Raw genomic sequence first — 26,192 nt, forward strand, 5'->3', positions numbered from 1 at the left:
AGTACAACCCATTCTGTTCCTGAACAAGTCTCAAATCTAATCCCACTTATCTGAACTAGTGCCCTAGTTCAGACCAACATCATTTCTCAATTGGTAATTATCTTACAACTGTTCTCCTCAGCTCCATTCTCTTCCTACTTCACTAATTCCCCTGTAGTTACAACAGTAACCTGTATAAAACACAGGTCAATGCTATATTTTCAGTTTTTCTTACACACCTTCAGTGTGTCTGCACTGCCAAGATGATAACTATTAATATTTGCTTTCACTAATGATCTCATCTACTACTTACTTTTAAAAAAGGTTAAACTGTTTGGGCTGGGGTTGTGACTCAGCAGTAGAGTGCTCACCTAGCATGTGTGAGGCCCTGGGTTCGATCCTCAGCACCACATGAAAATAAATAAATAAAATAAAAGGTATTGTGTTCAACTACAACTAAAAAATAAATACTTTTTTTGAAAAAAGTTAAACTGTTTTCATATGTAGTGAGCATATATTCCACTCAGAAAATTATTTTTATGATTGAAGTGTGTTTCAAGATCACACTGATAGCATTAAGCATGGATATAAGACATAGGGAAAAGATGACAAAGAAAATCTTTGAAAAATGGAGGCCTGGGCAAAGAAAAACCCTAACCCTAAAATGTATCGAGGTTTTTCAAATGATTTAAAAACACACTAAACTCACATAGACATAAGTTATATGTTTATGTAATTCTTCTTTATCAGTGTTAAGGAACAGGACTTTTGTGTTTGCTCTACAACCTAGAATTCAATGAATCATAGCCGTCTTTTTATAATTCCCTGTGGATTCATCATAGTGAGGTAGGATGAACACTACTAGCATGTTAAAAGACAGGTTCTATTAGCAATTTCAGGCCTTACTGTGTGACTTTAATAAGTCATTTATCTTTGCTAAATCTGAGTTTTATCCTCTATAAAGTGAGGTTATATATATTCCTTTTTCTGTTTAATAAGTGATGGTATCATATGAGAGAATGTGAGAATATAATAAGTATAAAGAGAATTAGATATCATTGTATCACTGAATTATTCCTAAGTCTCTTTAACATTAATCCTACATTTCTTTAGAGGATCTGGTCTATCTTGATAGATGGCATATACTGATAAGGCTAATAAGTGGTCAGATAAGGAAATTAAGGTGTATAGGGGGTTGTTGTTTTGTTTTGTTCATATTTCTTTCTTTCATGTTTCCTATGTTTCTTCCTAATTAAAACAGTTTTGGTATGAACCATGATGGAATTGGAAATTCTTGTGGGACAAAAGGTCATGAAGCAGCAAAACTTATGGCAGCTCACATTACTGCAAATACCAATCCTTTTTCCTGGTCTGCCTGCAGTCGAGACTATATCACCAGCTTTCTTGAGTAAGTAATCTCTGGAGAGTATGATTAATTGCTCCAAAAGTAAGTCATTGGTAGAAGCCTAACATGTAGTGCTTCAAATTTTGCATAATGAGTCTGTTTTATAGGGCCCAGTTATATTTCTGGCTGATACCCACAGGCTTTAATATAAGATTGTGGCAAATTTTTCAGTTCATGTGCAAACAAAACTTACTGAATAAACTAGAGGAAGGGGAACAAGGATATAAATGGGATTAATAATATGAGCGATTAGAATTGTTCAATAAGCGAGAAAAAAATTTCAGAAAGAATTTACATTTATATACCTTTAATAGAGAATAAACCAAACTTTAATTTAGTGATTTTATATTTTATTATGTTGGTAAATAAACTGAATATGTAGGAGTGCCAAACTATCTAATAGTAACAAACAACAACAACAAAAAATCAAACAGCCAGGAAATGAACACTTTGAGAAAATGATTTATTCAGTAACCCATCTTCTGCAGTTTGGGAACTTCTTTTCTGATCTTTCAATGTATATTACCAGAGTCTGATTATCTAAATATGAAGAGAAAGGAGATGTTTATGAAAAGAGATTGTTTTCCACATCTTCCTGCACAGGGCTTCCAGATTCAATTTGAGGAAATGATAGACTTAGGTCTTACTTTCTACCTGTGTTAGTTTGGGCATGTTACTTAAACTTTCTAATATTCAGTGTCCTAATTTTTTTTAATGAGTTTAAATCATAATGCTTGTATCATTAGGTGTTATATATATAATTATGTATAATGCTATAATATGTGTAAAACACTTAATAAACAATCATTAGATGATAAATATTACTATTTTAAATAATATTAAGGTTTCAGTGCTTTATTGCTCTACCATTGCCTATATCTGGTTAATGCTATTTTTTCCTTGGGGAGGAGATAATAAATATTGTGTGAAAAAAGAGGCATACATAAAGCACAAACAACAGAAATGCGTTTTAAAATACCGTTTATATTAAAATGTGCTTATATTACCATGATTGCATTGTAAAATTTCAGATAGTTTGTACAGGTTAAAAGTACTTACTAGACATTTTCTTTGTATCCACTACTAGCCAGATTATATATTCTGAAAACTTACATTTCATATTTGTATAAGGCCTCAAATATGAGATTTTTAAATTACCTAACACAGTGCTTTACTCAAAAATCTAAAGATAGGACTGGAAGTATAGCTGTATGGTAGAGCACTTGCCTAGCATGAGAGAGGCCTTGAGTTCAAGCCCCAGGACTGCAAAAAAGGAAAAAAGAAAAAGAGGAATAGTTAAAAATGGGCTCTTTTCAATTAATTAAGGTAGTAATAAAATTGAAGAAGTTGGAAATTCATTTCAGAAGGCAGTTCTTCTGAATAACCATATTATACTCCAACAATTTTTAATCTTATAATAGAAAATTATAGCACTGTACTTTCCTTGGTCCAAACTAACTGAAAAACTATAAAGATAGACCACAGAGAATTTGACATTTTTTGGTAGTTTTAAATACAAAACACTAGTTATATACTTTTCTAATGATACAATTTACCTAAATTTTAAACATTACTGAAGGTCAGCTTTCCCTAGAAATAAAGCCAGATCTGGATTTTTGTTTTGACTTGGCTCATTTTTTATAATAGAATCTTAATCTCTATCATCAGAAAGATAAACTATGTAATACACTCAGGATTCCAGTGTATATTTTATGGTGGCCCTTCTTTTGTTTTCAAGGGGACCATTTTCTTTTTTCCTTCCTACTGTTTCCATCCCATTGGCTTTTACATAACTCATTATGTAGTACCATTTCTGTATTCTAAATAAAAGGACCAGAGTCTAATACTTTCATGCCTTAGGCATGTAATAAGTTTGTGTGTTCTTTTCCCTTATTAAAATACATATATACGTACATGAATCAGTTTTGATCTCCTGCCAGATCTTATTTAGTTTGTAATGTTAAGATACTACCAAAGAGAATCCATAAATTGCTGGTAAAATACAGTTAAGAAATCAACACTGGTTTGGTGAGAGATGTAGAATTACTACCAGATGCTATAAAGTGGTCCATTGAATTAATTAAAATAATTAATCTATAAGGCATTCTTAAATCCTCATTGCTTCTTTGCATTTTGTACATATAAACCCAATGAGTGTTGACAGGATTCTAATGGGCTTATTTATCCTGTATTTTATTAAAATATTTCTCTTGTGCATCCTCATGGGAATGCTCACAAAGTTAAAACCATCAATAAAAGATAGATGTGAAAGAAAATGGGTAGCGACTTGGAGAAAAGTTGGTTTTCCCCACCTTCTTTATTAATAAACTCAACAAATCTGATTATAATCTGTCCAACCAATAGAAGATTTTTAAACACAAGGGCCTGTAAAAAGGTCCATTCACTGGAGCACAAAGATATAGTAGTAACTTTCTTTACTCCTTTTTATTAATGCAGTGAATGTAATTGCTTTTACAGCTATGCATGATATTTTTAAAAATCCAGTGATATTTTGATCAAGGATTGAAATTACATTTATGTATTATAGTTGGCTCAAAAGGATTCATAACACTTTATTTTAGGTTCTCAAGAAAAAGAAATCTTGAAAGATGAATTGTTTAGTAACTGCAGCCCAGCCAACAAAATGCATACCTTTTTCTATTTAGTGATTGTACAGGCCAAAGATGATGGTGGATTTAACAATGAGCTTTCTATGATTTGTAGAACTTCACTATTCACAATGTTCAACTGAAAACAATTCTATGGCCTTTAAATGCCAGTAGAATACAAAGTCATGTCATTTTGAAACACTAGGTGCAATTTATCAATCAGGAGATGGTGTTTACCAACTCCCAATATTTTTTTTCAGATTTCTTAAACTCGGTGATTCAATAAGTGGTTCATGAATCGCCCAGAAGCCGTCCTGATTAAATAATAAAGAACCCATTTCCGTTAAAATGGACGTGTTATGCCAGCTTCTGATGTTTTCGTCGACGGCTTTGCAGGTAGTGTTCTTCCTATCTGCCTGCGGGACTTATTTATTTATTAATTTAGAAAGTAGAGAAAGATGAACCTGGTATCATGGCTCACACTCATTGATGACTATGGGCTAATCTACCAGGCAGTGGAAGGCAGTCAGCAGTAATTTAGGCCAGTTTTCATACATTCTCCACCACTTAGCAATAGTACAGATTAACTTCATATTGTATTTAAAAATTATGGGGGCTCTGTAAATCAACTCTTGCACTTTTAAAATTAAAGTCTGTTAAATTATTTGAACTATCAAAGATCCATACCAACATTTCCTGCAGTTCCCAGTTAAATACAGAGTAGCCATTTTCACAGAAAGGATGGAGGCTGAATGCCTTCAGATGCACTGGTTGAAAGTGAATTAGGAAGAAAGGTGAGAATAGAGCTACAAGAGAAGTGCTATAAAGTGAGCAAGATGGCCAAAGCACTTTTTTCCTCTTTAGCAACTACTTTTGAAGGTCAATATCAATGTATGAGATGGAAAACAATATTTATAGGTAGGACCTTTATAAAAACTGTAGTATCTAAAAAGCAGCAAAACAGGTTTCTCCTCCTCTGTTTATCTGACATGTTTTGGGAACCTTGCTCTAACCATATATCTTTGATAAGTCATGATTACATATGGAGGGGAAGATAGAGTAAAAGGGCAGTATAGTATTTGTATCTTGACAGCCTCAAGTTCAATTATATTCAGATATCCCAGTCATATGGAGGGTGACAGTAAAAATATTTGACTTTAGATAATACATTTAGATTTACATTTACTGAAATATATTATCACATTTGTTACACTTAGTTAAAACAGTTGTTTCATGAAGATTGATAAAGCAGTTTATGAGCACATAGTAGGCAAAGACACTTGGCTTAGTCTGGTGCAGTGGTGCATGTCTGTAATCCCAGCAACTCAGGAAGCTGAGGCAGGAGAATTATGTTTGAGGCCAGCCTCTACAATTTAGAGAGATCCTGTCTCAAAATAAAATTTTATGAAATGGCTGGGAATGTAGCTCAGAGGGAGAGCACTCTCGGTTCAATCCCCAGTACTGAAAAAGTTAAAAAACAAAACCCCTAAAAACCAGACCTAACTTGCTATAGCTGATATCAACCTAATTGAGTTTTGCTTAATTTAAGTGTATTAGCATAACGGTTGAGAAAAAAGAAAGGAGGTGGAATAAAATGTTAAATTTTTGTTGTTGTTGTTAAGGGACTGTTAAGATATGTACAGAATTATATAGACAGATTCCTTTTGCAAATTGATCATATTTTAGAGCAAAGATCTATACTTTATATAATCACTTTGGTCAAAATAAATCTAAAATCCCAATTAGGAGTATGTCATCATGTTTTCTGGAAACAAAGCCGGGGGACATATTTTACCTGGGGATCTGTAAATTTTAGTTGAAGACTGAACTCTGGCTCAAAATCCTATTTTCAAGGCTAATTTTTGGACTATGTAATTAAAAGATCTCTAAATTAGAATACAAAAAAATATGATACTGTAAGGATTTCTATAAATGTAAATATACTTTGAATTACAGTGAATTTCATAATCAAGGAAGAAGCACATTCTTTAACTAATACATATTTTTGCCTTGTCTTAGAAGCATTATCAAACTTAGAGTAAAAATTAAATAATTTCCATATTTCTATAGATATTAATTAGGATTAAATTTCTTTGTTGATATGATGTTAACTAGGGAAATAATGACATATTTCCCTAGCATACTTTTTATGTATTCACTTTTTACTGAACAAGTATATCTATAATAACAATAGTAACTTATAACATTTCATAGATGAAGACTAATAGTACTTGACATTTAATTTATAATATGTGAGCCTTATGTGGAGAATTTGCATTTATGATGTCAAGTCACAAACCACTTATTTTAAAGTGCTATTTTGAGAAAATTTGTATGTAATATTACTAGTACTATTATTTTGATAGCATAAATAACAATAGACTCAATATAGTAAGAATTGTATGGTTATATCTCAATCAGTTGTAACTCTAGATTAAATAAAAATTTCCCAAAACTTCTATTTTGGGGAAAAAATGAGAAAATTACAGAATATAAGATTAAAAACTCCTAAGTAATAATTTTATGAAATAAAAAGCATTCACACATTTGCACCAGGAGACATTTATAAAAAATAATCATATCAGCATTATGTGCAATTGCCAGAAATTATAAATATCTCAAAATTTACTAATAGAAAAATGGAGAAATAATGGTGGCATAGTCTTAAGTGAAATATTAAAGAACAATAAAAATGAATAGACTACAGTTACATATATCATATACTTTATATCCACAATATTGAGCAAAAAAACAAAGTTACTAAAGAAAATCTATGGTATAACTCCTTTTGTATAGAGGTCCAAAACAGGCAGGTGAATAATTGAGAAATGAAATTATTAAGAAAAACAAGGAAATTATTATAAAAAATTATTACCTGTAAGGGGAAAATTATTGGAGTTGAGCCTTGGAAGTTTTCTTAAGAAAAAAATGAGGAAAAGCATTTCCTGGCTTAAATCCACATCTCTCAGATCCATGTTCTCTACCTTTTGTATCTATATATGTAACATTTCATGATAATTGATAAATTGAAGGCATGATAATATCCAGAATTTTTATTTTCTAAAAGTTGATAAATAGTAATTGTTATCTGTAGAATTCACTAACTTAAAAGGAGCAGGAAAATAGCAAATTTGATAATTTTATGCAAAAAAGCATTTTTGTTGATTAACCCTCAGTTAAGAATTAAGATATGAAAAATATCCCATTCCTCAGATATATTAATCAAGGTTTACTATATTACCAGATATGATTACTAGGAAGAAAATGTACTACACGTGCATGTATAGGAATGTAAAAACAATTGGAATCAGCTGTGCAGATATCCCCACATTTATTTGATTAGAAGACACTTGACTTAGCAAACCTTGCTAATTTGTACAAAATGTAAACAAACATTTCAAAAGACCTTGATTGATATGATATTCCTAAATATAGTTCATTTTTAAAAGATACATATAGTTTTCTTCTATATTTTATTTTACATGGTGTTTTATTCTTCTGTAAAAATATACTGGAAAAGGAGAACAAGACTTGTCTAGATATTTAACCAGACAACATTAAAACAAAAGCACTAGGTACTTCAGAAAAAGTGAAACAAAGATACATTTTTGGGATATTCTTTCTCAGAAAAGTTTGACTCCAGGTGCTCACAGTGCATATCATTCTTATCTGTCTGAAGGCCCTTGACAATGGTCATCTGATTTGTTTTTTATCTTTTTTTTAATTAAGAATGTGAACCATGATTAGAAGACAATCAATACCTTGAAACAAGAACATTAAATAAAATGATTAGTCTTGATTCTTCCTGAGCTAAACCAATTTTGCCATCAGGAAAGAATTTTTTTCTTCAGTGTATCTATTTTTAAATTCTTCTTTAGGGTCCACATAGTTCTTCTTTAAGTATTTAAGTCTAATTTTTGGTATCCCTAAAATTAATTATGTATAAATGTTTCAAATATATTCTTAGCTGGTGCCATTTAGGTGACTATATCCTACATTTATTCCTGCTAATAGTAAATATATGTTTTCTATAGGATCCTGTACATAAGTCCTTAAGTACACAATTTTTAATTTTTCTGTTGATTTTTAGTAGTATTTGGTTTATTCTATTTTTCATTCATTTTGTTCTTTTCATAAAGATGTTTATAATTTTATTATAAATGGGAATGAAATGGGCATTTTGGAAGTAAAATTTGGAAATTAAACTACTAATTTAGTCATCCTACAAATGTTCCATATTATCAAAATCATCTTTTTCCATTATAGTATTCAAATATTACCTCTTTGCCATTAACCCTGATATGTAATTTCAAATTTACTAGTAGAATTACATCTATCTAAAATTTATACACAATTTATAAAAAGCTCTGGCTATTTTAAAAAATACCTATAAACTATAAATAGTTTGTCTTACTGAGGTACATGTCTGTTTGTAAAGGTACAATAAAAAGGAAATAACAAGTGCTCTGTCATGAAAACTGGATAGCTGGGTGAAAAAAAAAAGGTTCTCTTAGAAATATTAAACAGAGACTACTGAAATGATTGTAACAGCCAATAGTATATTAGTAACATATTTAATATTCCATCTGGATATATTTATTTATTAAAAGAATTATCAAAGGAGGTATAATTGAAAAGAAAGGGATGTAAAGAAGATAGTATTCTCACTATTTGGAGCTCTTACTTGAATCTGTATCACCTAGGAATAGTTTAATTTTTAAAAGGTATTAATTTACTGCTGTGAAAATATACATTTTTATATAAACAAGTAACATTTGAGAATGTGAGAAACTTTTAAGTGAATATGAGACTAATAGTGAACTCCAGTTCTTTCTTACCTATCTGTAAATGAAAATTTGTACTGTCCTAAATAACAGTTGAGGAACTCCTACTTGTGAAGTTATTTTCCTTTGGCAAAGTGGATGGAAAAAAATCGGAAAAAAAAACACAAGTGCTGGCACAATGGACAAGAATGTTGGAAAAAATTTTTAAATGTTGGCATAGGAATTCTTTAAAAATTCTAACTTACTCACATGTGAAATGAAAGTAAAAAAGCATCTGTCCTATTTTATGCACACTGACTAAATAAAAATGAACAATTACATTTAGCAAAGTCTAAAGCTTTTTAAGGTATTCTGTCTGGTTTTTGGCAATCTTTATGTTATTTGTTCCACTGAATTAAAATATTGTGTTTGAGTGCAGGCATACTTCATAAAGCAGAAATTATATATAGAGGAGAACATTCTCTTTTCCAATTCTGATGACCCTAGATGAAATATGAAATTTGAAAGACTAAACATTTCTAATATACTATGAATATTAGCTTCATCTGTCATTCAGCCCATCTATTAGGGAAATATTTCAAGAACCTATGGACATATCTAACCAAAGCATCCATTGTCTTCCCAAGGTGAAAGTATATAAATTAGGTCTTTCAAAATTACAACTACAATATTTTTAATTTTCCACATTTCATGTTTTTAATTCTACTACCAGATGTGGCTATATTTTCAATGAAAACAAACAAGAATCTTAGAGCAATATGAAATTCTGTTTTAATTCTTTCTGAAATTAGTTTAAATCAATGTTTTTCGTCCAAAATGACATTTTCAGATTGTTGTCTAAGATGCTTTTATTGTGTTTTAGGGCTGGGAAAAAAAAAAAAACTATTTGGAGCTCTTACTTAAGTTTTAGTAAAGCAATTCTATTTTACCATGTGATTATTTATTGGTAGAGTGATGCTTTTCATGCCTCAAATTATTAAAACAAAGAGCTCAACACATGGTTTCATAATTGTGACTGAAATAGTCCACAGAGTACCTAATTTCCTTTGATCCTTTATGTTGAACAGTTCAGGCCGTGGTACTTGCCTTGATAATGAGCCTCCCAAGCGTGACTTTCTTTATCCAGCTGTGGCCCCAGGTCAGGTGTACGATGCTGATGAGCAATGTCGTTTCCAGTATGGAGCAACTTCCCGCCAATGTAAATACGGGGTAAGAGGTCTTAATCCTTATGTTTAGTCATTTATATATGTTCTTTTATGACACAGATGTTTGGATAGCATTATGATGAACATAGTTTGCCTTCAGTAGCATTATTAATTTAAATATGGCTCTTGACACTGTACTTTTTCTGATATCATTTGTATGACATCTGTTTCTAAATTTCATATGAGGGATGTAGGTAGAATTTTTAATAACCTCTAATGTACTTGTTCTTTAAATTTACATTGCTAACTTTGTCTTTTGAAATGCTATGATTTTTAAAAGCCCTCCCTACTCCCTTTTTCTGGTACTGTTATGATTGGGCTAAAGGGCATTTTTTCATTGGCTGTGTGCCTTTACTTTAATTCATACTTACTAGTACTGAGTCATTTCAAGTTGCTTCATCCACTGCCCACATTCCAACACAACAACCGAACAAAAACAAGATGACATGAGCGCAAATAGTGAAACAAGGAAAATTGCTGTGGAAAAAAATGTAGGCATCATAATTTATTCTTCAAAGTCACACTGTCTATATTACAAAATATATTTAAACATCTTTTTAGATTTCATAGAGAAAGGCTGCAGTGATGAATATAAGGACATGTTCATAGGAAGAACATAATACAAGCATGTTGAATTAAAAAAAGAGAGAGAGAGCGAAAGAAAAAAAAAGGACTTTAAAATGTCAAATTTTTTTTTGCCAGAAAATATTCATAATAAAAAATAAGTTAAAAAATGTCGTTCTTATTTCTATGCCTCTTTTTGATTCCTCTTAAAAATAATAACTACAAAAGGAATTAAGTTTTAAAGCAGGTAATACTAAATGAAAAATAATATAGCTATTGTACTGTATCAATTATTCCTCTGGGAATAATTGTATAAAGGAATAATAGTACAAAGGAAAGTGATTACTCTAGATTTTGGCAGCACCTTTGTGTTCTAGGTTTTTTTTGTTTTGTTTTGTTTTCAGTGCTGGTGATTGAACCCAGGGCCCCTTGCATTTTAGGCAAGCACTTTACCGCTGACCCACATCTTCATCTTTTTTGTTTTTTTATTTTGAGTCAGGTTGCCAGGTTGGCCTTGAACTTGTGATCCTCCTGCCTCAGCCTTTTGAGTGACTAATATTACCCGTGTGTGCCACCATACCAGGCTGTGCTCTAGATTTTTAAAGATTATCTATCTGCTTGTGTAGAAACTTGGGTAAAATTCTGATCTTTCCTGTCTCTTTGACTCTCACTTCTTTGTTAGCAAGTAAAATAGTTAATCTACATTTTAATTTTTCAATTGGAATTTAGGTTTTAACTCTACCTATAACTTTCCACATTAGGAAATGTACAACATCTGTGTATGTAATTTTTCTTTCTTAAATAAATTAATCTATAAATTGACTTGAGGGGCTGAGGGTAAAGCTCAGTGGTAGAGTGCTTGCATAGCATGAGTGAGGCCCTAGGTTCTATCTCTGGTACTGCCAACAGCCGCACCCCCCCCAATAAAAAAATTTAAAAATTGTTTGGTTTCCTCACTTAAAAATTGTTTGGTTTATCTCATTCATTTCAGTCTGATTTAAAATGAGATAAATAGTACTAATAAAATTGTGTTTTCCTTTTATTGAACTTTCAGATTTTTGTGTGTTTATAAAGACTTCTGTAATAGATATAATAAAATTGGAAAATTTGGTGAAAGACATTAGCATCTTAAAAACCTATACAATTTATTGTATTTTATTATGACCCTTTTCACTTTGATTTGCATCAAAATGAGGATTTCCCTAGTTTCAAATAGGAAAATACTTTTGCCATTTTTTAAAAAAGTGCTGTATATTACCAGTGTGGTTTCTGGAGTAATAATAGATTCTTTACAATCACTTATACCTCTTGAACTTGTACCTAAAATAATTGGTTTTACACATTTGATAGCATACAAACTCACACAGGGTTTTATCTAGTGAATCCCTAAGGTTTTAAATAATTCTAAATACTAAATATTGCTTTAAAAATAATAGTAGCTTTGAAAATTGGAGTCCAGTCAAATAGGAAAATCATGCTTCAGATAATAGCTGAAGGGAACAATAAAGCTGACTTGATTTCAATAACTCTGAGTGTAGCATGTTGAGATAAATACTAAACATAATTGCTGTAGACCTGGATGGACACTGTAGCCTTTTCAAGAGGGAGTGGAAGAATCATGAATTCATTCTCTTTCAAAAAGCAGACCTCTAATGATGTAAAGGAAGATTTTAAACAATTATAAAATGGTCCATAACTGCAGCAGTGCCCAACTTCTTATCTCTTCCATTTTGGTCATCAGGAAGTCATTGCTGGCTAGCTGTTGATTACATCTGTAGTTATGAAAATTCTTATCTGGAGTTTGGTGAATTCTTAGTGGGTTGGATACATTTTTACACATATTAGTTATACTTACAAGTTTACATGAATTTTTTTCTATTTTACTTTACTTGGGGAAATATTTTCCATGGTTATCCTTGCATATCATCTTTTTTTTTTCCCCAAGTGCTCTTAAATTCCATAGAATAATGATGAAATTGTAATGACTATAAACACAAAGAACAAAACAGTACAGTACAATATACAGAGTAATATAGTTGTATGTTTAGTAATCTAGAAATGATATGTAGTTTCTTATAATCACATAGTTCCTTTTTCTGAGCTACTTCAGACTTCATTGGTAGAAATCATTATTATCTGATAATATTTTGTAGATGGGGAAACTAATCCACGTTAATTACTGAATCCAAGATTTTTAAAAAATGGTCTAAATCTGGCAGTTCTTTTACTACTAGGTTTAATATTTCTGATAAAAAGAAAAGGTTACAGATGTATTTTGTTTCGGAAGACACTTGTTTAATTTTTGTCTTTTACTAAAAGTCTTCTCATGCTCCTCATCTTGTCCCAGTCACTTTTGGGAGAGAAGAGATCAGGACACCTTCTCTTAACTTATTCTTTAGGATCATAAATTCTCAGGTGTCTGAAACTCTAAGTCTTGTATTTGAGAGAATTTATTTTCTTTTTTCTTACATAAAAAGTTAGGGCTAGGGCTGAGATATAGCTCAGTAGGTACAGTGCTTGCCTCTCATGCACAAGGCCCTAGGTTCTATCCCAAGAACCATCAAAAAAAAAAAAAAAATTAGGACTAGCCAGGTGCAGTGGCACAAATCTGTAATCCCAGCAGTTAGAGAAGCTGAGACAGGAGGATGGAGAGTTGAAAGCCAGCCTCAGCAAAAGCGAGGCACTAAGCAACTCAGTGAGACCCTGTCTTTAAATATAATACAAAATAGGGCTGGGGATGTGGCTCAGTGGTCAAGTGCACCTGAGTTCAATCCCTGATAGGCCCCCCACCTAAAAAGCCAATGAAGTTAGGACTTCTTCAAGGCAAGATGCAAGTACAGACAAGCAGCATGCAAAGCTCAGCGACCTACTAAATTATCCAGAAATATCTCCTGGCTATGTTAGCAGGTTTCTAAGGGGCCTTGGATGCTTCCTGGAAGAAAATATGCTGCAAATAAAACAGCAGTATTGATATGTGCAGGAAATGATTTTTTTTTGGCCTATTAGGAACAACCAGCTCTTTCCTATAAAACTCTATTATAGAATCTGTCATCTCATTTCTCTTCTACTTTCTGTTAGTTTCCTCTTTTTATTAGAAAATGATTATAAAAACTGAATTACCAGAAAAAAGCATGTTGCAGTTATAACAAAGAGTTTAAACTTAGAAATTCAATCATTAGCCTATAAAAAATAGGGACTTTGGGTGATCTTTTGATTGCTTTCCAAAAAGTACAGATTCTTTCAGAGCTGTCCCAGACTTAGCTCTTTATTTCTTTATTCTGTCACTTTAAATCATTTCCAAAACATTGTTTTCAAATACACTTAATGATTTAGTATAAGCTAAGAATACTGAGTACATAATTTACTATTAAGCAGCAAGAGATGATTGTTCATCTATATATGGGTTGGAAACAGATAAATTTTATGGACTTTATAGCTTTGTTTAATTTATGGGAATTTTTATTATATGTGAGGTTTATCATTGTTTACAGGGACTTGAGTTAGCCCACAATGCATAGTGTGTTGTACAATATTATAACTTACTTTAATGTAGAACTGAATTGTGTTTTATCAATTGACCATATATTCTGAATCATAAATGGGAATACGTTATCTAATATATGCTTTCACAGTGGAACAGACTCCTTTCTAACAGAATATTTTAAGTAAAAAAAAAAAATCTGGAGCTGGGGATGTGGCTCAAGCAGTAGCGGGGCTCTGGGTTTGATCCTCAGCACCACATAAAAATAAAATAAAGATGTTGTGTCCACCGAAAACTAAAACATAAATATTAAACAATTCTCTCTCTCTCTCTCTTTCTTTTTCTCTCTCTCTCTTTAAAAAAAAATCTGTTCACACTATTCACTATTACTTTTGACCTCAGGTTGGCCATTAGTAGACTTTATTCAGTTTTCTTCACTTTTTCAAGTGAGTAGCAGCCTAGGTGTTCTTGTAAACTTCGTATAGCAAGAAGGTATGACGAGCATGCAAAGTGCCTTTTCTTTTTCTCCACATGGCTGCATACAGTGTTTCTGTTTCCTCTGTACATCTCTGTCATCCATGATACCATTCTTTTATAACTGGTACTGCTTTAGGAGGATCTGAGTCTTCTGTACTTATGGGAGCATGTTAAGATATTCCAGTATCATCCTACACTTTCAACTTCAAATGCAGTTTCTCTTCAGACAGGCCTTCTTTCTTTTTTATTGGTTCTTTTTAGTTAAACATGACAGTAGAATCCATTTTGTTATATTATACAAGCATGGAATATGTTATTTTAATTAGGACCCCATTTTTGTGGGTGTACATGATGATGGAATTTGTGTAGGTATTTACATACATGTACATAGGAAAATTATGTTAGATTTATTCTACTGTCTTTACTGTCCCTATCCCCCCTTCCTTCCCATAATTCCCTTTTGTCTAATCTATTCAACTTCTCTCCTCTCCCCCCCTCCCACATTGTGGTTTAGCTTCCACATATCAGCAAAAACATTCAACCGTTGATTTGGGGGGGATAGGCTTATTTCACTTAGCATGATAGGTTACAGATCCATCCATTTACTGGCAAATGTCATAAAGTCATTTTTCTTTATGTCTGAGTAATATTCCATTGTGTATATATACCATACTTTCTTTATCCATTCATGTGTTGAAGGACACCTAGGTTGGCTCCATAGCTTAGCTATTGTGAATTGTGCTGCTATATATTCTTTCTTATCATTCTGTATAAAAAGCTTCTCCCAGTTACTCTTTTATATTATACTATTTATTTTGTATGTAGCACTTATTAAAATCTGTATTCATTTTGCTTATTTGATTATTTGTTTGTCTTTTTTGCAGTGCTGGATATTTATTGTTAATTACTTAAATGTGATGTTCTAGATGAAGCCTTCCCTGACATCCTAACCTAAAACAGTTAAATTTGTACACATACATACACAACCCCTATGATTTTCCTTGCTTTAGTTTTTATATCAACATTTATCTCTTTCTAACATATATTTTCCCAACTACAATCTATTTTCTTTGAGAGCAGAGAAAAGTTTGTTACATTTACTGATGAATTCGCCAGCACCAGAACAGTTTCCTGGTTCATGATAGGGGCTCAGTAAATATTTGAATGAGTGAACTGATAATTGCAATGAAGATACAGTTTCCTTGAGGAAAGGGATTCCACCTGACTTGTTCATGCTATTTGTATAGAGAGTAGCTCAATGCCTGGCTTATACAGGAGCTCAGTAAATGTTTGTTGAATAGATGAGTGAGAAGAGTTATCTGACTAAGAGACAGTGGAGAGAAGATCTTTGTGAAGAGCCTGAGGCTGTGTTTGAAAAGCTCAGAGAAGGCTAAAAGGTTAATGCTCTTAATCAAACACCCCATAAATGAGTAAAGAAGTAGGAGCCAAATCTGATTGCCCCTTATAGGCCATGTGAAGAATTCTTGATTTAGGGCAGAGCTGTACCTGGGTGGTAGAGTGCTTGCCTAACACACATACATACACACACACACACACACACACACACACGTATATTTTATATATCTATATCTATCTCTATGTATGTTTTTGAATTCTAGCTTTTTATCTGAAGGAGGAATGAGAAACTATTGGAGTGTTTTTAATGAAATAGAACAGAAAAGATTATTGATATGCAGAAAATTATAGGATTATTAGGATACGTTTTATTTTAGAAACAAATATAATGCTGTAATTTGGAAAAACATTAGAAAATTAAAAGCTTTTGTAAAATTATCAATATCCTCCTCCCTTCCTCCCCTCCCCCACAGGGCTGGGAATTGAACCTAGGCCTTGTGCATGCTGGCAAGTGTCCTATCACTGAGCTACATCCTCAGTCTCCTCCCTTTATTTTCTCTCCATCCCAACACACCCTATACAGAGAACTACAGTAGCTCTGCTACAGATAATACCCTGTGTAGCAATGCCCTTATGTTTCTAGGTAAATACAAATTCCTTCTTTTTAAGCTAGAGTGTTCTGCTTCATAACTCTGAGATGAGGTGAATTGGAGTTTGTGTGTAAAGCTTTGTGGGCTCCATAATTTTGACTTTGGAATTGCAAAATCCCAGTGTATTAGAAACATAAAAGAACATATAAAGGGAAAGTACGATATAACTTTGGAAACTTTAAGACTTCTGATTAATTTTGAATCTTTCAAGGAGAAATATATTTGTGGCAAGTATTTTTTTCTTTAATAATCTCCAAAGGATTTGGTACCATATTTGTTCCATACTTTAAGTGATGAGAGATTTTTTTTTAGAACCTAATCTTGGAAATGAAAGATCAAAGAAATATATTTGGATTTATTTATTGTAATAAATATAGCTATCTAGTTTGTATTTAGTCAAATCTACTGAAATCTGCACATTTTTTTCACCTATAGAAATCTATCAAGTAGACCAATTTCTTATAAAACAATTATCAGATAATCATAAAATTAAAATATAGGATAGTATGGATTATTTTATCACATTAATAACTATAATGATGTTGCCACCAGGCCATGTCCACCTAATTGTAGCTCAGGGTAGTGAGTTCTCTGTTTGGGGTTTCCTTCCTCTGGACAGTACTTCATAAAGACTGATACATTTTGCCTTTCAGACTCTCGTTTTTATGTTTCCATGATTATTCACTTTTATTATTCTATCACCACCAGTTGACTAAATTTTAAGTCATCATTGCTTTATCATTAGGAATTATTCATATAATTGTATGTTGGCTTCATTAATCTTGTTAGGATATTGTTGGCTACCTACACAATTTTTTAAAGAGATACAGATAATTTGGAGGATGCCATTAGTGAAATACTAAATAGTATATAAAGGGAAGTTTGAGGAAGGCAAGTTTGAATAGTCTGTAAAAACAAACATATACACACAAAATTAAATGCTAGCCTCAAACCCATTTTCAGGTTTTGAAATACTTGTTATAGTTTGAATGCTGGTAACATGTTATCCTTCTTCCCTACAAAGAGCATTTAAAACCCCTAAATAATCTTTAATTTTTACAACTAGATGATTGTAGATTAGTTATTAGAAAGAATTTCAAGTTACTAAATATTGGAGTGTTGAACTTAGATTGTAGAATCACTTTTCTTGAGGATTTTAAGGTATGCAGTGTGGTTTGATTTGGACTTAGGGAACAGAAGATACAGAACCACAATATTCTTTTGAAATTGAAACATATATGTTTATTAGGCATGTATATGACAAGAACTGGTTGCATTTCATTTTTCCTAAATTCCGAACCAAAGTAATAGTTCTAGAATCACTTATATGCTTAAAGATCAGTAGTTTTTATCCTGGGTTTGCTTCTTAAAGGTTTTATTTCTTTTTTTAACCATTTAATAATCTTTTTAATTCTTTCAAATTTGTGATGTATTTATTTAATCAGAATTTTTAAATTAAGTGTTTTGGTGTTTTGTTTTGTTTTGTTTTGGGTTGGTAATTTTCCTTTTTCGAATCTCTTACATTTAAATCATCTACATAATATTTAAGGCAGAAATAAGGGTACAATTACCCTCTTTCTTTAGATGGCAGCTAAGCACCTGGAACCAGCCCATAGGGTCACCATGTGTTCTTTTTTAGTTTTCCTTTGTGTGATCAATGATAAGTAACCTTTCTAATCACTGATGGTCCTTTGTAACCTCTTTAGGACTCTGTTCTACCCCTTGACCATTAGGATCCTTTATTGCAAACAGCTGTTAGAGATGTTCCTGATAGGGTAATGAAGACAAAGAGAAAGTTTTATACTCACAGTCAAGGATCCAAGATGGCATAGGGATTGAGTTTCCCAAGGACAAAAGGTTTATACATTTTTCTTTTACAGATTTTACAGTTGTTTAAAATTAAAGACAAAAACATAGACAAAAGCCATCTTGCAATAAATATACTATTTTCTCTTTACATGTTGCTTTACTTAATGATATAATCGTTGTAAAACGATTTTTATTCTTTTATGATGTTTCTCCCCTCTTGTGTAAACTGCTAATTTTAATTTTCCCTAGGTAAATCATAGGGGTTCTTGTCTCGTTTTTTAGAGTTTGTTTTAACACATATAATTACTTGAAATGTATGGAGACATTGGAAAAATCAATCCTAATTTCTTTGATTGTACTGAAATGGTCTTTGTAAAATAATCAATCATTCAATATTGATCAAAGTGGCCCTAGTTCAGAGGAGTTATTTCTGTATACCAGATACATTATTTTATATTAGATCATCATTATAAACTCCATTCTCTAAACTTATTATTATTTATATTGGTATTTTAATTATTGTCGATGTTTGCAAATATTGTCATTCACCTAAAAAATCAGACTAGAAACTCTGGGAGTTGTTATTAAAATGTTGAATAGGTAGAAAATATGTTAAATTTTTTGTTTCTTGGTTAGCCACAGAATATTTTTGTGGATTATGTTAACAGTACCTTTTTAAAATCCAAAGACAAGTGATGATATTACATTCAAAAGTTCAAATATAATGTTAAAGTTGATGCCTAACCTCATGTAATATGCAAATAAGTGATGAATTATACGTAATCATCATAATTTGAAGCTATAATCCTTTAAAATAAAGGAAAAGGACAGGAGATATTATAAATATTTAGTGATTATTTTATATTATATTAGAATACAAGTAAAGCTTTATTAATCAGTTTTGACCGGTAATTTTATTCAATCTAATATGTATAAAAGGCATGGGAAAGGAGCTTAGTTGTGAGGAGAATCTTACCCGAGCTCATATCAAAGCTGGGTCAAATCTAGTTTTAGTTGAAATTGAAGCAAATTGTTAATTTTTCCTGAAACTATGTTAGTTTCTCATAATTTCCAAGTTTTGTAAAGTGAACCTCTTGAATGGAGGAGTCATCTTCTGTTGGAAACCATAACATGGGGGCGGTGATGATTAAATGAGACAAAAATATGAATATATCTTGTATAGTAGTTAATAGCATACCCTGAAAAAGTATTACTTCCTTTATTTTCTTCCTGCCTACAAAATCCCTGCCAGGTGGTCATGAAGTGCTAGAAAATCTCCATCCATAAGGATTCCGCATTAGTTCATCATTGTTCATCTCTGACTTTTGGAAGATTATTCTGAGTATTGAACTGAAATCTGCTCCCCTGACTTCTAGGCTGATGTGTACGTTTTTACAATCATGTATAAAATTGACTTTCTTAAAGTCTGAGGAAAGAGTTCCAGTTTCAAAAACATGACAAATAGTAAACCCAATCATTCCTTCAGGCACAAAAACAAATATGCTAGATAAAATAACACTAACAAACATATTTAAATTCAGTCCATTTAACCACAGCATGAGAAGAAACGCATGAACAATTGACAAATTGACAAAATGAAGCCAAGATACATAAGTCTCACTTTTTTTGTATGTGGTTATTTTCTAGTACATTAATGATTTGAAATTATCAAACAAGCATTCTCACAACTTAAGAGAAAGACCATAGCAATATATAGACTCAGAAGATAATCTAAAATTTTTTTTGTTTGTTTTCTCCTTTCTTTATTGAACAAAGTAGATGGCTTAATGGTGTCATTTCTAAAATGCCCAGCTCTCTGTCAGAGACATGAGGACAGGTGCAGACACTGTGAAAAGACATCACTTTTGTGTTATTTTTTAAAAGTTGATTGAACTGTGCAGATACATTAATGGGGAAAAATGACTCCCATAAGAAATGGAGCCCTAGGATTGTGCCTCACATAAGAACAAAAGAAAAGACTCTGTACAGACAACATAGTGCTGACCAAATAAGTCAACATGAAAACCTTGGGATATATGATATAAGCAAATGTATGTGACTATACTTCTACAGAAGATGCTGAAGTAATAATAAAATTTTTTTCACTGAAGATAAGCTGGAATAAAAAATAATAAATGAGGAAACAATCTACCATGAAATTGACAATTAATGCCCAAGATTTAAAAAAAAATTTTGAAAAAGAGAATAAGAGCCAAGGTGGCTAAAATGAGAAGGTAAAAAAGGTCCAAAATTAGCTGAATAGGAGCTTCAAAATAAAAACAAAAACAAACAAAGAATGGAAAATCTAGGAAAGAGACACATTTTAAAAAATCAGAGTCAAAGGAAAATACAAATCTTCATAGCATGAGTCCAAGTAGATTAAAACAAAATACTTAGATATGTGGCAAAACAGCACAAAAGGAATTCTTGAAAGCACCTGGAAAGACTCCTACAAAAGACAGCTGGTAGACTAACAGGTCTGGCCCCTGTGGAGGTCAGATGACAATGGACTTAATACTTTTAAAGGCTGAGGTATTGGATATTCAATTAAAATATTGTCCAAATGAAGATAAATAAATGTACTTTCAGAAAAATAAGAAAAAATATCCCTTGCTAAAATATTATAAAGAATGTATGTCAAGAAGAAATTGTTTTCAGAAGATAATTAATTGTAGGCATTAAAAAACAATTTTTATTAAAAGCATTGGTAGACACAGATGTATCTAAATAAACATTGGCTAACAAGTCTTGTACAAGTGGATGGTTCACCAACTTTTAGGTTTTTATAGACAAGGAAAATTTCTCTTAAAATACTGGCACACCAAAATGGGGATGCCAACTTTTAATTTTGCCAAAAAGGAACATTTTATAAAGGCTGTCTTAAGGAAACAGACCCTGTCCTCAGCAATCTTACTTACAATCTACTGTAATATCTAAAGAGTAAAAGGAATAAAACTTCATTAAAGCCCATTAGAATAAAAAATTTAGTGTCATGAAATATAAGGATTATATTGATATCATTCTTCTAATTTTGTCATAGAAATTAAAAAATTATCATAAAGCAAACCAATCCATGGTTACATATCTGACTATACCCTCCCTAACTTTTCTCTCTGGTTCCTATGAATTTTAAGTGGTAGTATTTTTTCATAACATTAATGTAGCGATGGGTGCATAGTAGATTCTCAATAAATATTCTTAAATGAAAGGGGCAAATTGCTATTACTTTTGCATTATCAGGCAACCCTCCTAAGTGGTTAGAAGTTGACTCCATGAAATTAGATTCCATTTCAAATTTCCACTGCCACATAACAAAAATGACTCTTAGTGGAGCTGATGATAACTTCTCTGTCCTTCCTTAACCCATCATCATGCCCCATAGAATTGAAAATTTGTAACAATGTGTTAAACTCAAAGCACAGCACCAAATTTCCCCTAGAGAGTCTTCCCAAAATACAGTTTAGAATCATAAAGGGGACCCTAACACACAATGATTTTTTAGTTCATAAAGGTCATGAAATTAGTCTTAATCTTATCTCTTTCTGTCAGGAATCACAAATATGTGAAAGAAAACTATGTTTTAAAGCTAAACCGAAGGCGGTGAGTAAAAAAAAAAAAAAAAAATGAAAATATCATTACTTCCTACTATCTAGCCTCACCTCTGCATTTTATTTAGGGAAATTGATCTACCTGCGACTTTGGTTTTTATAAATATTTTCCAAGAGGCAAAAAATTTCAACTTGCATTTAACTATTAGAACTTGGAACTTGTATCAGGGTGCTTATTCAGCAACTTATATGCAAGTGAAAAGAAATTGATCTATCTATGTAAATATATCATGTACATTCCAGAATTCAGCAGTTTAGAGGAAGAAGGACATTCTGAAAGTGATGAAGTTGTTCTTAATGAAATGAATGAATTTATCTTGCTTTTTATTGTTCAAGAGAGCATCATTTGTTGCTTTTCTTTTTTCTAAACGTGGAAATCTTCCTAAATTGAATATCAAAATCTTTCTTACTGAAGCTGAGATTCCAGTTGTGAGAGATCTATTTGAAAACTCTTTAGCTCCTTCTCTGTGACTAGTTTAACATCTTGAGTTAGACTTCCAGTGCCATGCTTTATTTAGTGATCTATAAGAAGTTAATGCTCTAGCAAAATTCCAGCCTTCAGGAACTCACAAAGGTAACAAACTTCTGTTGGACTACTTCAAAAGGCATCATTCTCTTAGCATTAAGAGGGCTTTTTCCTGAATCTCTAAATTTAGGTTTTGAAAAAAATTTCTAAAGCACTTGCCATTTTGGGTAGAGATTTCCAAGATACTTTTGAAAACTAAATTGTATGTTTTTTGAGAGATGCCGTGAGTATAGTCCTTTTCAATAAAGAATTTTCATTGCCTAATTCTGTGTAAAATAAACTTTAGATTTCTTTTACTTTGTCAAAGTAAGATTTAGGCCAGATAAGGATCATAAGAGATCAGAAGTCTTGTTTAGAAACAAATTTATGGATGAAACAATTTCATGATCTCTATATGTATTCTGTTCTATTAATGCTTCTCTGTTTTTGTGAATTCATTGTTTTTTGAATTTGGATAAACTTTTGCTACATGTTGCAGTATTTTAAAGCCACTTAAATATTACTCCTATTGCTTTTTAAATATTAACTAAATATATTTAGGAGCTTAAAACTGTGTTCTTAAAATTGTGTTTTGAGAGTTAAAAAGAGTTAAAAATGAGCAAAAAGATTACGTATTCCTTATTAGTTTATCTCTGTATCCAGATTATCATATTTTTATTGCAAACACACATTATACTACATAGTTCTAGTTTAAATTAAAAACTTGTTATATCAGCAGTGATGCTACTTGATGATTATATATAAAAGAAACTGAATTTTTTTAGTATTTTCTTCCAAAACAATCTGGTTTGAGCTGTTAAAACTCCTCAGGGATAATGTTTATATGCTTATTTTAGAATCTGATAAATCAACATAGCACAAGCAAAATTAAGTATTTTTTAAATGTATGAGGACACAATGCCTTTATTTTTATTTATTTATTTTTATGTGGTACATAGGATCAAACCCAGTGCCTCATCTGCACTAAGCAAGTACTCTATTACTAAGCCACAACCCCAGCCCCCAAATGAAGTATTTTATATTGATAATGTTAGAACAGGTATTGTAAATCTATACTGAGGTAATGAGAAGATAAATCATAATAAATTAGATCTGATAGCATCAAGGGGGAACCTGTATACTTCAAGGGAGTTTTCTGAAAAAGATTACGAGTTCGATTTTAATGAGACTTTGGGGGAATTGACCTTCTTAGCAGGCCCAATTGGTTCCTAAAACTTAAGCACCAAGGTACAAATGCTCTCGTCATAGAAAATTCTGACAGCTTCAAGTAGCATCTGAAACATGCTATAAATGGCAGCATTTGTTCAAAACCAGGTATTCTTTTCATGGAGGTAGACGACATTGACAGACTGAAAATAACATTTCTAAATTGCTCTTATCTGAACTTTAGAAATTATTCCAACATACATCATACTACTTCACATATATTAAATTTGTATCCATCTCATGATATATGTGTGTCCCTTTGTCATTTTAAAGTTGTCTTTGTTTGCCTATTACAGTAAGTCTAGGAAGTCATTTCCCTTGCAATACTTTATTAGTAATTGGTAAGTTTGTGCTATTTTATGTTCTTGTATGAATGTAATAAACATGGATTTCCTCTCTTTATTATTATGTGTCTTCTGTATTAATGAAATTGTTGTGCATGTTGTGAAAAGATCCTAATCAGTGTTAAAAGCTAAGACATAATTTATCCACTAAAATGAGAATTATAAAGACAAATGTTTAAGTGATTCTGTGAAAAGGGTAACCCGTCTTACATAAGATCCTATCTCTGATGCTTCGACAGCAGCATGAGACCTAGGTTCTCTTTTCTATAATACTGAATGTGAGTGTGTTTTATGGAACAATTGGCCACAATTTTAATTTCTATTTCTGATCAACTTGCTTTGCCTTCTTTCCTAGGAAGTGTGTAGAGAGCTCTGGTGCCTCAGCAAAAGCAACCGCTGTGTCACCAACAGTATTCCAGCAGCTGAGGGGACGCTCTGTCAAACGGGGAATATTGAAAAGGGGGTAAGCTTAAGTGATTTTCTAACTGTTTCATATGTAGATTATTAGCTGATAAATTTCGATGATAATAATCAATCATTAGAAAATCTTGTAATTTAAAATGCACTTTAAAATATTAAATTCCTAGTTCAGTAGTTAATTGATATCAGCAAATATGTATCCTTTGGGAATTGCAATGCGTAACTATTTTCTGTGTCAGTTTTACCTGTTTGTATGAGTTTTATTTGTGTCAAAAAAAATCTTACATAATTTTTTCTGGTAAATAATTCCTAGGAAATAATTACATGACCTCAAAATAGACTTCATAGACTAATTAAAGTCACTTTTACATTGCAGTATAAGCAAAGGGACTTAGTCAAATAATTTATTGAGCACAGAAATCAGAGCTAAATAATTTTAGTTCCATCAGTTTAATTTTTTAAATGTCATTAAGAATTGTTCAAATAGACAAGAATAGTTGTATGCTACTCCTGAAATGCTTAGAAATAGTTATGTATGTAAATTCTAGAATTTATTGCTATGGACTGAATTTACAATAATAACTACTACTTGTCATCTGTTCTCAGTTCTGAATTCTTGCATGTTAGCTGGGCTACTTTCAACAAAGGTTACACTGAATTTCAGCTTGCAGTGGGATGTTTAAATAAAAAGAATGAAAGCTTTTGGGCAGCTGTCACAGTGTATTAATTCTTGTTGATGGCTTCATTCAGGACCATGACCTAGTGCCATGGTGATGGCTTTTCCATTGCTGGGTTTGGAAATGTTGGTAAATTATGCTAAATATATGAATTGATAGGGTCATTTAAAAAGGATTATGGGGTTTTTTTTCAGAATTTGTAAGTAGCCAATAAAAATACAGAGACCTTCTCACACTACCAAAAATTTCTTCTTCTTTTTTTTTTTTTTCGCTGAAGTAATAGAAAATATTAGGAACTGCTTTCTTAAAACAACAGTCTAGATTTATTTTGGAACCAACAATTCTTGTCAACGACAAGTAGCAATTTCTATCAATTTGTACTTAGAAGAAATACTCAATTGTAAAGGGGCAATCACACATTGAGAATCTATTTATCTGTCATTGATAATTATTCTAATGACTAGTCCCTGGGTTATAGTTTCTATTCACCTAGAATGATACTATCACTATCATTATCTGCTTCCAATTTTGATGTATATTTTTAACCCAAAGCATAAAGAATTTTTGCTTTTAAACACCTCAAAGCCCTTCTAGAAGCATTCTATATATTATATAATCACTTCAGTAATTAAACCATAAATAGTGGCTATTTGGAAGGGCCCTTAAATCTCAGACCTTACAGTTATCTGCATATATATGAAAAAGTTGGCATATTTCTTAGAAATTATGATTTTGAGGAATACTTACCTCAACTAATATTAAAGCTAACAGTATTGGATTTAAATTTAGAAAATCAAATAGAGGGGAAATTTAATTTACCCTGTCTCTGCCTCTAATTTTACTTTATCTTCCAGTGAGAAATTTTGCATAGGAAAAAGTTATTTTTTGTTGTCACAGGAATAAAGTGGTTCACTAAGCCTGAGATAGCTGGTGACGTGTTTATTGTTGCTGAATGCAGAAATTTAATTTACCCTGTCACTCCTAACATACCTCCAAAGAACAACTTGGGCTCCCTAAAAAACTACTTGAGGGCCTTGTAGGTTTGTGTGTCAAAGCATCTTTTTTTTTTTTTTTTTTTAAAGAGAGAGAGAG

General features: G+C 31.7%; 1 protein-coding gene across 1 annotated transcript in view; it reads left to right on the plus strand.

The window, feature by feature from the left end:
- Positions 1–26,192, plus strand: part of Adamts6 (ADAM metallopeptidase with thrombospondin type 1 motif 6) — a 284,670-nt gene that overhangs the window by 151,908 nt on the left and 106,570 nt on the right. The window contains exons 11-13 of the mRNA XM_048806580.1: positions 1,241–1,387; positions 9,845–9,986; positions 24,359–24,466. Coding sequence (XP_048662537.1) covers positions 1,241–1,387; positions 9,845–9,986; positions 24,359–24,466 — 397 coding nt within the window. The remainder of the gene's footprint in view (positions 1–1,240; positions 1,388–9,844; positions 9,987–24,358; positions 24,467–26,192) is intronic.

The sequence above is a fragment of the Marmota marmota genome, unplaced genomic scaffold, assembly GCF_001458135.2.
Source record: "Marmota marmota marmota unplaced genomic scaffold, marMar, whole genome shotgun sequence".
NCBI classification, from domain to species: domain Eukaryota; kingdom Metazoa; phylum Chordata; class Mammalia; order Rodentia; family Sciuridae; genus Marmota; species Marmota marmota.